Source organism: Orcinus orca, chromosome 19 (assembly GCF_937001465.1).
Source record: "Orcinus orca chromosome 19, mOrcOrc1.1, whole genome shotgun sequence".
In the NCBI taxonomy this organism is placed as follows: domain Eukaryota; kingdom Metazoa; phylum Chordata; class Mammalia; order Artiodactyla; family Delphinidae; genus Orcinus; species Orcinus orca.
In genome coordinates, this window is record NC_064577.1 from 23,392,201 (window position 1) to 23,407,015 (window position 14,815).

General features: G+C 53.9%; 1 protein-coding gene and 1 long non-coding RNA gene across 21 annotated transcripts in view; one reads left to right on the forward strand and one right to left on the reverse strand.

Moving 5' to 3' along the window:
* The window catches only part of ARSG (arylsulfatase G), a 116,653-nt gene that overhangs the window by 61,063 nt on the left and 40,775 nt on the right, over nucleotides 1–14,815 (forward strand). For 13 of the 20 annotated variants that reach the window (XM_049702501.1, XM_049702498.1, XM_049702496.1 and 10 more), the window contains exons 3-7: nucleotides 7,923–8,110; nucleotides 10,208–10,255; nucleotides 10,390–10,580; nucleotides 11,311–11,422; nucleotides 14,300–14,437. In XM_049702501.1, coding sequence (XP_049558458.1) covers nucleotides 7,923–8,110; nucleotides 10,208–10,255; nucleotides 10,390–10,580; nucleotides 11,311–11,422; nucleotides 14,300–14,437 — 677 coding nt within the window. The other 7 variants (XM_049702508.1, XM_049702509.1, XM_049702507.1 and 4 more) reach the window with 7 other exon arrangements.
* Nucleotides 174–9,547, reverse strand: LOC125962180 (uncharacterized). Its single transcript, XR_007473686.1, has 2 exons — nucleotides 9,439–9,547; nucleotides 174–6,119 (listed from the first exon to the last, which is right to left on the reverse strand). It is a non-coding gene; the product is annotated as an uncharacterized LOC125962180 (long non-coding RNA).

The following is a 14,815-nucleotide window of genomic DNA, read 5'->3' on the forward strand; positions in this document are numbered from 1 at the left end:
CAGGAAGGCTACTTCCATTCTCTGCGTTGCCTTCCTGATCTGTAAGACGGAATTCTGATGATTTGAAACGATATCTGTAATACGATTAGGGTGGTAGCCACGTGATAAGTGGTAGCTATTTTTAGTATCCTAAGACAAACACACATAAAGTTAAGGGATATTTATACTGTATTTATTTATTTTTTTATTGAAGTATAGATGATTTACAGTCACTTCTATGTGGAATCTAAAATACAGCACAAATGAACCTATCTACAAAACAGAAACAGACTCACAGACGTAGAGAACAGACTGGATCTTTATACTTCGTATATATCTATAGGTCTCAGCTTACACGTGACTTGTTTGAGGAGCACGTGATTCCCAGAGGCCTCTCACATGCTGGGGTCGCCCACCTCTGACTCTGAACCATGTGCAGCTTGAGGGCAGAGACTGACCTTGTCCTGTTACCTGTTGCGCTCCAGGCCCCTATCCTGTTTCAGCTCCAGTGAGGTAGCCAGGAGGCTGGTTGTAAACAAGAGAAGCGCAGCTCTGCCAGCCGAAGCGCAAAGGGGCACAGCTTTGGCTCGTGGACTAAACTCTGGAGAGACTCGGTCTTCGGTCTGGCCTTCTGAGCCCGTTGACCCATTCTTTCAGGCTCCTGGTTAGGGTGAGAGGTGAGGCCCTTGCCCTTCTGGGATTATATCATTTTAGCTTGAGATTCGAGGGGGGGAGAAAAAGCTATTCCTCTCTGCCTGGTTCAGAAAATGCCAGTTTGGGATTCTGAATAGCCCTGCTCAGGTCGTGGGCCCGATCGCTGAGGAGAGGGCTGTGCTGCTCCGATGGGCCCACGTCGGGGTGCGTGGATGTGAGGGCAGGGGCTGCGTCAGCAGCCCCACGGAAACCCCTTTAGTCAGCGCCCGGATACTGTCAGATGAGTGTCTACATTCAGGCTGCCAGGAGGGTTCAGGAGCTCCGGAGGTCAGAGTCAAGAGCCATCCTTCTGGGGAATAAGGGAAGACTTTGTGACAATGGGAGGCTTTGAAGGTTAGGTAGGGATTGGGAGGGGCGGGGAGAGAGGCCGGGCCTGCAGGCTGAGATACAGCCAAGTCGGGGCATCGGGCTGGCGAGCAGCACGTGGGGTGCGGGACGGCAGGGAGGGGATGGGAAGCGTTCCAGGAAGAAGAGTCCTGTCGGGCTGAACTTCGGGGATCTGTAGGCTGGTGTGTTCGTTTCCAGGAGCTGCCGTGACCGAGCACCACAAACGGAGGGGCTTAAAACAACAGAAATGTGTTCTGTCACACGGTTCTGGAGGCTGGCAGTCAAAGGTCAAGGTGCTGGCTGAGTCACGCTCCCTCTGAGGCTCTAGAAGGAGCTCCTTCCCTCTCCACCGCCTGGTAGCCCCAGGCGTTGTCGCGTGTGCATCCAACGCTGGTCTTTGTCTCCTCAGTCACTTGGCCATCTGCCCTCCGAGAGACCTGCAGGTCTCCTCGCTGTGTCTCTCTCCTCTTTTCTTTTTTTTTTTTTTTTTTTAATTTTATTGAAGTGTAGTATAGTGATTCAGTTCTACATATATATATAATATTCTTTTTCATATTCTTTTCCATTATGGTTTTCTAAATTATTTTATTTTGTTTATTTATTTTTTAAATTTATTTTTGGCTGTGTTGGGTCTTCGTTGCTGCGCGCGGGCTTTCTCTAGTTGCGGCGAGCGGGCGCTACTCTTCATTGCTGTGCGTGGGCTTCTCATTGCAGTGGCTTCTCTTGTTGCGGAGCACGGGCTCTAGGCATGCGGGCTCCGTAGCTGTGGCTCGTGGGCTCAGTAGTTGTGGCTCACGGGCTCTAGAGCGCAGGCTCAGTAGTTGTGGTGCACGGACTTAGTTGCTCTGCGGCATGTGGGATCTTCCTGGACCAGGGATCGAACCTGTGTCCCCTGCATTGGCAGGCGGATTCTTAACCACTGCGCCACCAGGGAAGTCCCCTCCATTACGGTTTGTCGCAGGATATTGAATATAGTTCCCTGTGCTCTACAGTAGGACCTTGTTTCTCTCCTCTTGTTTTAAGGACACCAGTTACATTGGGCTAAGGACTCACCCCACTCCAGTATAACCTTATCTTAGCTAATTACACCAGCGATGACCCTGTTTCTAAATAGGTCGCCTTCTGAGGTATGGGGGTTAGGACTTGAGCTTATCTTTTGGGGAGGACACAGTTCAACCCATAGCAGGCAGACAGGCAGGCAGCAGTGGCTCAGGGGCTGGAGAGGGAGGTTGGACCTGTGCGTGGTGAGTTACCGTGGCCAAGCAGAAGGAATCACTGAAGACCGGAAGTCACTGAAGACCGGGGGCCGGGGCCCGGCATGACCCACCCGCGGGCAAACCCGGGCTGGAGAGAGCGTACCTGGCTTCTTGGAAGGTCGCTGAAGTGATTCAGGTGGGGGGGCAGCAGAGGGACTCAGAGGTGATGCCAGGTTGACTGGAGGGGGTCGCGGGCTCTCGCAGGGAGGATGCACGTTGGGGCCGGGGTGACCTGTGATGTACGGATTTGCGGAGCAAATAGGATGCCCGAGTGGTCCCGACAGGAGCCAAGTGCCACCGCCCCTAGGATCCCATCCGTTTATGCCTTGCACACTGCTCCCCTCTCACACCTGAAATGCGCTCTTTCTCCCCATTTAGCTATGATAACCATCACGCAGACTACGATGAATTAAAAAATCTACTCTGACCCCGGAGCGCCGCTAAAGGGCTTGACGCATATCGTGCCATCAGATCCCTCAGATGACCTGGTGAGGCTGCTACGGTTGTGCCCACTTTGCAGATGAGGATACTGAGACCTGGCTGGAGTTACCTGTCTTGTCTCACACTGGAGGGAGCCGGGGCCAGAGATGAACCCACACCTGTTTGCCCGCACTTCTATCCCTCCTGCCGCTCCACCACCCATACCTCACTCACTGTGTCTCTCTGGCCGGGCTCATCTTATTTTGTCTGGTTACCCACATAGGTCTTGACCCTCTGCTGAAGTGTAAGCCTCTGACGGAGAGGGCTGTGGTCCCCTCCCTGCCGTCCTTCCGCCAGGTATGGCTGGTGGAACTAAGACCAGCAGCTCAGAGTGAAGGGTTTGGGCTGAGCAGTGATGCGCGTCTGTATCTGTCGAGAGGCACAGATGGGTGAGGGCAGGAGTGAATGTCCACTGGGAGCGTCTCAAAGTCTGGTTCCCGCAGGGAACCCGGCCGAGGAAGCCCTAGTCCCCCCAGATGGGAAGAGCCATCTCACTGGTGGAGTGCAGGACTCCAGCTGCCCAAATCAGAGAACCCGCCTTCCTGAGGTCGGGAACCAGCCCCCCGGGGCGGGGGCGGCGGTGGCAGCGGGCAGACACACCCAGGCTCTCGGGGACTCCGTTCTAGAGGGGCAGCCGGGCAGCAAGCAGGGAGACCAGTCCGTGAGCAAGGTGAGGTCCGAGTGGATAAAGGCTCAAGACAGAATAGAACAGTGATGCAGTGGAGAGTGCAGGTCAGGAAAGCCCTCCCTGAGTAGGTGAAATGAGAGCTGAGACCCGGATGAAAAGAAGGGGCCCGTCACGCGGAGACCAGAACACAGCCTTCCAGACGGAGGGGACATGAGAAGGGCCTGAGGCAGGGACAAGCTCGGGGTGATCTTGGTAGAGCCGCTCTGGGTGGTGTGGCTGCTGGGGGGAACCGGGGTGGGAATAGGGATGATGACGCCTGGGTCCAGATCCCCTGGGCGTGGGGTTCCACGCTGTCAGGATCCTTGCACCCCGTTCCAAGGAGCTCCACCCAGGCTGCTGGTGGTTGGAGGTGGCCAGCGTGGGACTCCAACAAGGATGCCTGGCGCCGCACCTGCAGGGCTCTCTCCGTTCTCTGCTCTAACGGGATTACTTCCCTGGGACTGTGCAGGGCATGGATGCCCAGGAACCTCCAGTTGCCCGGGGTCCCGCCTGGCTGCCCCTGGGGCTGGGAGGAGCTGGATCTCAGAAAACCTACTAGCTATCAGTGTTTGGCTGTATCTGTGTGCTCCAGCTCCCCGCTTGAGAAGCTCACGACCGTGACTTTGGGTTTACCTAAATTTCAATGAGGACTTATTTGTGGGTTTCCAGCCAGGAATAATGTTAGCTGATAAACAGTTTTCAAGATCACTTTGGCCGCCCCATGGAAAACTGGGAGAGGAGGAACTGGGGGCAGCAAATGTAAATGGGGAGCAGGGCTGCCGCGTTCAGCTGGGCGGGTTGAGCGCTGTTCAGCTCCGCACCGTGGTGTGGATGGTGGGTTAATGCTCTGCTGTCGCCATCTTGAAATGCTTGGTAGGTTCTGAATAAGGGCCTTTGCATTTTCATTTTGCTCCGGGCCCTGCCGATTGTGCAGCTGCTCCCACTGCTGTGGGTAAGGAGGTGACCCATACGGAGCTACACCTGCAGAGCAGAATGAGTCCAGTGACAGTGGGTGCTCGTGGCTTAGAGAAGTGCCCGGATTCTAGAAGCCTGAGCATTAGCTGTGAGAGTAATAAAAGCCGCCGAGTGTGTGGTACCGTAGTAGTAATCTAGTCGTAGTAAGAGTCATTGTCATTATCTTAATTAACTTACTTTTGGCTGCGTTGGGTCTTTGTTGCTGCACGCTGGCCTTCTCTAGTTGCGGCGAGCGGGGACCGCTCTTCATTGCAGTGCACAGGCTTCTCATTGCAGTGGCTTCTGTTGCTGTGGAGCACGGGCTCTACGGCGCGTGGGCTTCAGTAGTTGTGGCGCACGGGCTTAGTTGCTCGGCGGCACATAGGATCTTCCCGGACCAGGGCTCGAACCTGTGTCCCCTGCATTAGCAGGCGGATTCTTAACCACTGCGCCACCAGGGAAGTCCCAGTAGTCATTATTATAAGGAACATTTAGGAGTGTGATCTAGGAGGATGTTTGTGCTTTAATCTTGGGAGGAAAAGAACAGAAGAGGCTGGGTACAAATGAACGTTTTCTTGGGAGAAAAGTATGAACATTGAAGTGGAGCTCAGTCTGGGATTCCAAGGGCAGCGGTTGCCAGCTGCATGCAACATCCAGAATCCTGGATTTTGCCCCAGGAATTGAACTCCCTGAGGCCGCAGTATGTGGACAGCTGGGGATGCTGTGAGAGAAGCCGGTGCCTGGGAAATTACCCAGGGGACCAGCAACCGATGGACAGAAGGGAGGCTGCACGTGCTACTTCCAGCCCCAGGGGACGGAGGGACAGGAAGGAAGTGCTGGCAGGGGTGTGAAGCCAGAGTCGGGGGCCCTGGAGCTCCCCGAGGCTGGAGGGAGGCCTCGCCCAGCACCTGCGGAGCCAGCATGAGCGTTGGAGCACCTCGCTCCCCTGCCCTCATTCTGTCAGATGGAGGCATCGCACGTCTGCTTGAAGAGCACGGCTTCAGGGCTGGGCCGGCGCTTTCAGACGGGCATTGCTGGGACCTCTCGGTGCGTGTCACCGCTCTGTGAATTCACCCATCCTCTGGGACTGAGGCCCAGGTCTCTTTAGCAGAGACTCACCATGTTGTATGAAAGCAAAGAGTACGGTGGCATCACCCTCTCCACATGCGCTGGGTGGTGCCCACCTCGTGCTGGGCTGAGGACTGAATGGTCAGGAGAGGATGGTCCGGTGGGAGACAGATGCTGCTCTGGTGGCAAACTGCTGAGTAACAAACCATCCCCGAAGTCAGCAGCTCAAAACAACAACCATTTCATCACGTCTCATGATGCCGAGGGTCAGGAATTCAGGCATCTCTCGGTTGGGTGATCCTTTACCTTGTTGTGTTGACCAAGGCGGCTCCGGTGAAATTCAGCAGGCAGATGGCTGCGCTGGGAGGTCCAGGGTGGCCTCACGCACACGTGTGACGTTTAGACGCAGTGGCCTCCGCTGGGGTCATGGGCCGGAGCACCTACAGATGGCCTGTCCAGCTGGGCCGTGTTGGGGGAGTCGATTTCTCACCCAGCGGCTCACAGAGTGTTTTCAGGGAGGAGGTGGAAGCTACCAGTCTCGTGAGGGCTGAGCCCAGAAACTGGTGCAGTGTCCCCTTCACATCCTCTGGGGCTCAAAGCACTCACAGCATCAAGGGCGGGGGACCTCAGGCCCCGCCTGTCACGGGGAGGCCTATCCACGGATTCGTGGCCATCTGGAAGCTGCCCCAAACGGGAAAACAAAGAATTAGAGTTCAGTGTTGTAAAGGAGATGCCAAAGGCTATATAATCACGTAGAGAAGAGGGGGCCTTGACTCCACGTGGGGTGGGGAGGTGCAGATTGGGGGGTTGGGGGAGAGGCAGGGAGAGGCAGGGAGGGTGACCTGGGGGGGTAACATCTGAGTCTTTGAGCGGGGTCTTGAAGACGACTGGGACTGGTCAGTCAGGATAAGGTGGGACACTAGAGGAAGGGTTTGGGGAGTGGGGGAAGAGCATGGGCAAAGGCACAGCGGACAGGAGTAAGTGGGGGCTTGGGAGGATGTGAGGAGCAGCTCAGGGCAGGAGGGGGGCAGCGGCTGAGCTCCGAGGAGCAGGCAGAGAGAGATTGTGTTTTCCAGTAAGAGACTGGTGTGATCCGACTCCCACTGTGGAAGGACATTTGCATCAGTGTGGAGGATGGTTTCGGAGGTGGGGAAGAATGGGTGAAGGTGGTGACGACTTCTGGGTGTAAGTCATGAGACGTAATGCACAGCATGGGGACGAGTGTCAACAATGCTGTCTTGTGTATTTGAAAGTCGCTAAGAGAGGAGATCTTAAAAGTTCCCATCACAGGAAAAAAGTTTGTGACTGTGGGAGGTGACAGATGTTAACTAAACTTTACTGTGGTGATCATTTCATAATATGCACTTATATCAAATTATGATGTTGTACCCCTGAAACTAGTACAAGGTTATGTGTCAATTATATCTCACTAAAACCAGAAGGAAAAGAATAGAAACGTTCTCCCACATGGCCGTAATCCTGAAAATGAGCGATAATCCCCTAATATCATTTTATATCCAGTTCATATTAAATCTCCCTCCCTAATTAGCCCTCAGATGTGGTGCCAGCTCTTTTGAACTGGGATCCAGTAAGATTCATGTATTGCACTTGGTTCTATCTCTTTAGTCTTTCCTTATGCACAGTATCGCCCCGTCCGTCCCGTCGTTCCCTCAGATGTTGACTGTTTGAAGAGATGGGACTGGTTGTCTTATCAAACGTCTAGAGAATGGTTTGGTAAAGTCTCTTCTTGTGGGGTCATTTAATTTGGTCTTGCATTAGCTTTTTTTTTCCTGTAATGTGGAAATTAGGTCCAGGGGTCTGACTAGATTCAGGTTAAACGTTTTCGGTAAGAATCCTTGGTGTTATGAATTCATATTGCATCCCATCAGGAGACACATGAAGTCAGGTTGCCCCTTCATTAGTGACATTCAATTTACTCACGTTCCTTGAGGGTAAGAAAATGGCTAGACTTCTCTGTTTCTCCATAGTGTCTGAAAAAGGGCTGGGCTTACAGTAAGGAGTAATAGATAGTCAGCTCTTGTGTCAGCAGTGGTGATGTTCTATAACGTCCCTGTGAACACTGAATCTGTGAGAGCCCAAACAAGAAGGTCACCTTGTCCAACCTCAGCTGGAAATGTGCAGATTTTCACAGGTCTGCGTATATCCGTGAACTATCCCTTCAGAGCCACGAGTGTTGATTTCTGGGATTACAGATGCATTAAGTGAGTAGGTGAATATAAAATGTGGAATCTGCAAATAAAGGGGATCCGTTCAGTATGTGGGATTAAATCCCTTCGAATCAGCTGTGTGACCCTGGGTTAGTCACATGACGCGTCTCTGGGCTTCATTTTCTTTGCCTGCCCCACGGCTGGCTGGTCCTGGAGCGTTTTCCCAGCGCTGGGACCCCAGGAATTGAATCCCTCTTGGCCCGGCTTTCTGTGGCCAGGCCGACCCCCATCGCTCTCCTCTCCGCACAGGTTTGTGGACTTCCACGCGGCTGCGTCCACCTGCTCGCCCTCCCGGGCCGCCCTGCTCACCGGCCGGCTTGGCCTCCGCAATGGAGTCCCTCACAACTTTGCGGTCACCTCTGTGGGGGGCCTTCCACTCAACGAGACCACCTTGGCCGAAGTGCTGCAGCGGGCTGGCTACGTCACCGGGCTGATTGGTAACGTGGCCCCCACCGCCCAGACCCCGTTCCCCCTGCGTCTTCTGTGCCGGCTGCTTTGTGTCTGCAGAGCTGCCGCCTCTCCTGCTCGTGTCCGCTTTTCTGCTCATTTCTTGCTGTAGAAGTTGGGAATGCTTTCAGCTCTAAGCAACTGAAATGACCTGCCAGGGGACTAAACCATGTATGGAACTAGTTTCCCCTGGTGCCCCCTACAGAGACCAGGACCACCCAGCCTCCCGACGGCATCCTCAGGCTGCCTGTGCTTAGGATCCTGGCTCTCCAAGAGCTGGGTCCGGCGGGGTTCCCGCCTCCCTCCACCACGTGAAGGGGCAACGAGGGTCCCTGTGGGGATGTCCTCGGGGCCCCGGGCTCCCCGTTAACCTGCAGGAAGCTGGCATTCCTGGTGTGTCGGCCTGGCTCCTCCTCTGGGTCAAGGAGCCTGACATAACTTTGCAGAAGATCAGACTGCAGTGTGGCCTTCATTGTCCTGGGAGGACGAGACCATTAAGGTCCCAACCGGCTCTCCTTTTCACCCCTTTCTCTCCATACCCGGAGGTACGAACTATTCTGAGGCTCTCACTATGGGCTGAGCGTCCTCACCCGCCCTGTCCCTGCATCCGTGTAAGACTCCCTGCCCGGGGGGCGGGAGGGCTTTGGTCCCCGGGCTCTCTGACCCTAACACTTCATGCAGCATCAGGGGCACTGGCTTCTTCTCGAGCTGGGTTCCATCTCACTTGCCCCTCCTTCTTCAGGCCTTTAAATCCCAAGAAGGCAACTGATTACAGGTCGACTGTTCACCTCTCATGACACCTTTTGCTTTTCTGGGAGAGGGTACTGAAGCGTAGCTCCTCGTTGAGATCGTGAACTTCCTAGCAGCGCGCTTACAGGGCAAGTGAGAAGCCTGCTGAGGGAACACCGAGTCCACTGACACCACTCACTGTTTGCTTCTCGTCTTGCTCTGTGTTCATGTGTTTGTCCCCAGCTGCACATGTTATCACTCGGCCCTACTTTTCTCCCCCTCCTATTATTTTCTATGTCCTGGTGATATAATTTTACACTCTTATTATAATTTTAGAAGCAATTTTAAAATTGTACTATAATTTTATATTTCCACGTCATGCTGAATCTAAGCATTCCACTTAGCTTAATCCACTTCCCTCAACTTTTTATGACATTTGTTTTCAAACCTACAGACCAGTTGCAAGAAGGGACTCCTAGACCCCCATATACCCTTCACCTCGATTCACCGTTGCTCGTTTTGGCCACAGGCGTGTGTCTTGAAAAGATGGTTTGGAAGCATTGTACTGAGGCCACGTGAGATAACTTACTGAGTCAGACTCCTGTGGTTGCCTGTTTCTTTCCGTCCTTGGCGTTGTTTCACGCTGCCGCCGTACTGGTCTTTGCCCCGCGTTTTTGATTCTTCCCCTTGCCTCGTGGGTGACTTCCCTGTGGGATCTTTACCCGGAGAGCAGAGAATGAGCAGGTCAGAGGGTCCCAGCCTCGCCTCGTGCCCCCCAGTGAACGCGTTTACAGCGCCAGGAGCAGCCCTGCGGCAGAGCTTCCTCGTTGCTGGCCTGGCTCGGGCGGCGCAGGGAGGCGGTGCCCCGCTCAGCTTCTGCAGGGGGCGATGATGAAAGCAGGCGGGAGCGGCATCTCTGGGACTGTCTGGGCCGTGCACTTGCTCCTTGGGTCCTTTGCAGGGCCCCAGGCAGGAGGGCCGAGCGGAAGGTGTGGTGAGCCCTGGCGGGGGTGGGGGGGTGGGGGGGGCGTTGCCGTGGGCGCTGCACCCTCTTTGGGGGGCAGGAGCTCAGCCTGCTAACTTCTCTGGGCTCCCGGTAATGGCTCGTCTCCCCCCCCCCGCACGCTTTCCTGCCTGAGTCATGAGTCATCCTTGCTTGCTTTCTGTCTCCCTGGGGACTCCCTCTCGGTCCCAGAGAACGAGGCTTGGCTGTCACACAGCACGTGAGCCTCTCTTTGCTTGTGCTCAGGAAAGGGCAAAGCTGGTGGAGACCTGAGTGTGTGACCAGCTCCACCAAGGGGCTGGGAGCCCCCATGGGGATTCCTCTCAAAGTCTCTCTCTCTCTCGTTTTCCTCCAGGCAAGTGGCATCTTGGACACCATGGCTCTTATCACCCCAACTTCCGTGGTAAGAATTCTTTGGAGGATTGGTTACCTGGGAAACAGAAAATAAAGGTCTCTGTGTAAAAGGACTCTATACATGTTTCAGCCATCCTGCCCCTGAGGGGCCTCTCTCCTGAGTCAGGACACCTTCGTTCACAGGCTCACTTGGGTGGGTTTGAGGTGCCAGGGTTGCCTCTGTTTGCACATCCCTCTTGCCCGGCACCTTTCCCGGCCCCCCTCTTTGGTGCCTGTCTACCCTTCGGGCTACCCCGTCGTGAGGCCATCAGTGTTCTCCTCGACCCAGTCCTTCACGTGTCTGGGAACACTTGGCCCCCGTGAGGCCCCGCGTGGTAAGAAGTAAAAATCGTTTGATGGGTTCACTGAAGCAGGGGCTCGGCGGGGAGTAGGGAATTCTGTGGGAAACTTCACACGGAAGCTTGTGCTGGAGAAGAGCTGGGATATGGGAGGGTCTCAGTAAAAAGTCAACACAGGGTTTTCAGGTCTCAGTTTGACCCTCACATCCTCCCTCCCTCCACCCTCTCAAGTCCAATCCTGCCAGCCCTCTGCGTCCAGCTGAAATGGCAACTCTTCTGAGAAGCATTTTGAGATTCCTGTCCCAACCACATCCCACCCCCAGCATCCAGGGGTAACTTCATCCTCTGATCCCTCTTGTGGGCCTGCTGACAATCCCTCTCTTAGAGCTGAATCTCTGCTTCTTATCCTCCCGCTCCTGAGGGCAGAGTATATTCTTTTACCCCCCAGAGTGTCATGCAGGTAGTAGATTTTCACCAGATATTTCCCAGCGGTGTCCATCATCGCACTGGGAACAGGAGGTGTTCAAGACATTCTCCCCACTTCCTTCCATGCAGGGTTAATGCTAATCACAAGAAGTTTTGCAAATCTAGCCTTGCAGCCAGAACCCAGCAAAGTGTTTTCTTTGCACACTACAAAGGGCTATTAATCAAATCCTCTTTTAATTACATACGCCATAACACTGCAGAATTAAATCATGGAAAATTAAATTTCTGTCCTGGGTGTAAGAATGCAGGCTCATAGCCTAACCCATTCCTTCTCTTCCAGGGTTTGATTACTACTTTGGAATCCCGTACAGCCATGACATGGGCTGCACTGATACCCCCGGCTACAACCACCCCCCTTGCCCGGCATGTCCACGGGGCGGTAGACCGTCAAGGTAATCCTAGCCAAGGCATCGGCTCTGGGCTCCAGAGCCAGGTGAAGTCCTGGGGGTGTGGTCCATCAGAAGGAAATGAGCGAGGCCCACGGGGAACAGTTACAGTAGCAAAAAGGGATCAAGTACCTGGGACTTCTCTGGTGGCGCAGTGGTTAAGAATCCGCCTGCCGATGCAGGGGACACGGGTTCGAGCCCTGGTCCGGGAAGATCCCACATGCCGCGGAGCAACTAAGCCCATGGGCCACAACTTCTGAAGCCCCTGTGCTCTAGGGCCCTCGTGTCGCATCTACTGAGCCCGCATGCCGCAACTACTGAAGCCTGCGCACCTAGAGCCCGTGCTCCACAACGAGAGAAGCCACCGCAATGAGGAGCCCACGCACCACAGCAAAGACTAGCCCCCGCTCGCCGCAACTAGAGAAAGCCCGTGCGCAGCAATGAAGACCCAAATGCAGCCAAAAAAAAAAAAAAAAGATCGAGTACCTTTAGTGCAAAAAATTTAAGTGCATTATTTGCATGGAGTGCAAGAACACTTTTCATGAAGATGAGGTGAACAACATTTTTTTAATTGGCATTTTCCAGGTTCCTTGGACTGTTTAGCTCAGCTGGGGAGAGGCTGGTGCGACCCAGGGTCTCACGCAGGTGGCCTCCCTCCTCTGCCTGCTGGCTTTGCTCCTGGACCACTCACCTGGCCCTGACACTGGACATAAGGAGGGAGCTAGACTGAGAAAAAGTCCCCCGGGCTCCCTATAAGCCCTACCCCCGCCCTGAAATAAGCCAGCGTTTCGACATCGGAATGCCGTGCAGGCACTCAACAGGATGTTTTAAAAACGTATTCAGTGAAATGGGAAAATGCTCACAATAGAATAGTACATGAAAAAAGCAGGAAACAAATCACCAACACTGTGACCTGAACTACCTCTGTATTTATGCCTCTAATGGCCCTAAAGGAGATACGCCAAGATGGTGACCATGGCTCATTCACTCTGGTTGTGGCATTAAGGAGTTTGCAGTTTTTTCCTCTCTCGTAGTTTCCAAATGTTCTGTAATGAGCATGCAGTACGTTTATTATCAGAAAAAGGTAATAAACCGTATTCAGGTAATAAAGCAGCCCAGACCAGGTGCTCTGCTGTTCGGACGGTGTACTGGGATTGGTTATAACGCTGCAGGTGTCTGGGCTGCCCGGGGAAAGCATGTCTCAGTGGGCCTGTTAATAATAGTTAGCATCATTATGGCCATTTGTTGAGAAATTGTTACATCCTAAGCGCTCTGCATGCTTACCCGTGACCCACCGGACCTCTGAGTGAGGCAAGCGTTTCTCCTGACTGTCCTGGGAAGGAAGCTTACCTGGTGGCCCAGGTCACAGTGGAGTCATGAGAGGGAAGGGTGGAGAGTCCCGTCTGGGTCTCTGAGTCTAGAGCCCAGGTCTCCTCTCTCCTGACTACTCAGAGGGTGGTCGCTGGGCCAGCAGCGCAGGCATCATCTGGACGCTTGCTAGAAATGCAGGTGTTCAGACCCCTCCCAGAGGTCTACCTTTTCACGAGATGCCCAGGAGATGCAAGAGCCTGTTGGCAGTGGGAGGAGTGACGTCACCACGTGAGAACCTGCCACTGCTCTCTCATCACCGCCGGGCGCCTGGGGCTCACACCTGTGGCACCCCTGCCATCTCGTGCGATGACCACAGCCTGGTCCCTTTTCCGTCTGTGTTAAATCAAGTAGAAGAAAAGTGTTGGCTGAAGGAGGAAAAGGGGGAGAAGGTTAGGGACGATAGAGCAGCCACAGGATCATGCAAAGCTCGAAGACTGGACACGAAGATGAGGTTAGCGTTGTGACACCCGGGACCGTGCTCTTTTTCTCTTTTTAAAACACTGTGGTCCTTGGTGATTACCCCAGTCTGACCTTGTCACTTAAGCTTCCGGCACAAGTCTGTGTGCACATAGATGTGTGATGGGGGCTTTCCTTTCTTCCCAGATTCTTCCCTGCAGCAGGAGGACAGTTTCCCTACCCAAGAGGCCCCCCGTGACCACCCTTTTCTCTCCATTGTCCTCAGCTCGTCTTCCAGTTCTCTGTGTCCCCCAGGACAGAGGGCTTGAGTTTTGATTGCATTCCTAGTGTGCCGAGCAGTGTGAATGCTAACCGTTCCTTATCCCTGTAAGGGGCCCGGGCAGCCCCACACTTCCCACAAGGAAAGTCAGGCTCTGAGAGCTTAGGTAACTCACCCGAGATCACAGCCGGGGTCAGGATTCAGCTGCTCTGCTGGGTCATTCGTACGTCAGATTCATTTCCATCTGTAAGACCAAGGGCTGAGTTTGTTTTTTTCCAGGAGATACAATAGGTTTGACCCCCACTTTTTCCAATTGCTAAAGTTTCCCCAAATTCTCCAAACATGGTTTGAAATTCCAAAGTTGTTCCTGGCCATCTGTCCTCTCGTCAGACGTCTTGTCACACAAAGTCCTGATTGTTGACTTGGGAAAATACCAAGCGTTGTACCCCATGGGCGGAAGTCATGACTTAAGGGGGCCGGTGGAGAAAACCAGGGCTACTGATTGTCTCTGGGACTCTGCTGTGTGATGTACTTTGTTTAACCTCAGTTTCTCTGCCAGCAAAATGGGTATAATCATACCCCTAGCTCAAAAAAGTCGTGAGCTTTGCAGAGTGGCCAGGCTTGTCCAAGGAGCTGGACGTCTATTCAAAGGGAATAGGAGAAGGTGTTATATTGGTTTTGCACTTGGAGGAAATGGCAGACTGGAAGAATCACTTGAGGCCAGGCTGTTAAGTGTTCTGTATTTATGGGCATCACTGCATCAGAGCGTTTTGTTTGACTCGGTGACTACTTAGGTCGTGGGAATGAACGCTCCACCGTCTGTGATTTCCACCCAGGAGCCCTGAGAAGGACTGTCACGCTGACGTGGCCCTTCCTCTCTATGAGAACCTCAGCATCGTGGAGCAGCCCGTGAACTTGAGTGGCCTCGCACAGAAGTATGCCGAGAAGGCCACCCAGTTCATCCAGCGGGCGAGGTGAGCCCCCCCGTGTCCCCTGGCCCCAGCACGGCTCAGACCGCCGCAGAGCTCCATTGCCTGATAAAGATGCGCGCGTGCATGTCTCCTGGAAATAAAGCCAGAAAACTGTCTGTCCTGGGGTCTCCAGGCCTCGGTTACAAGTGCCTCGGGTACGTTCCCAGGGTCCCTGCTCAGACCACACTCTCCCGTCATTGTCAGGTGTCCTCTCCTGCTAGCGTATCACCTCCCTGAGGGCAGGGTCCATCCACTGTCTTCTGGGCATTCAAGGTGTTTGTCGAGTTCATTCGTTGACAGGCTATGTTCGTTTCCTATTGCTGCTGTTACAAACTGACCACCAACTTATTGGCTAAAACAATAGCAATTTATTCTCCTACA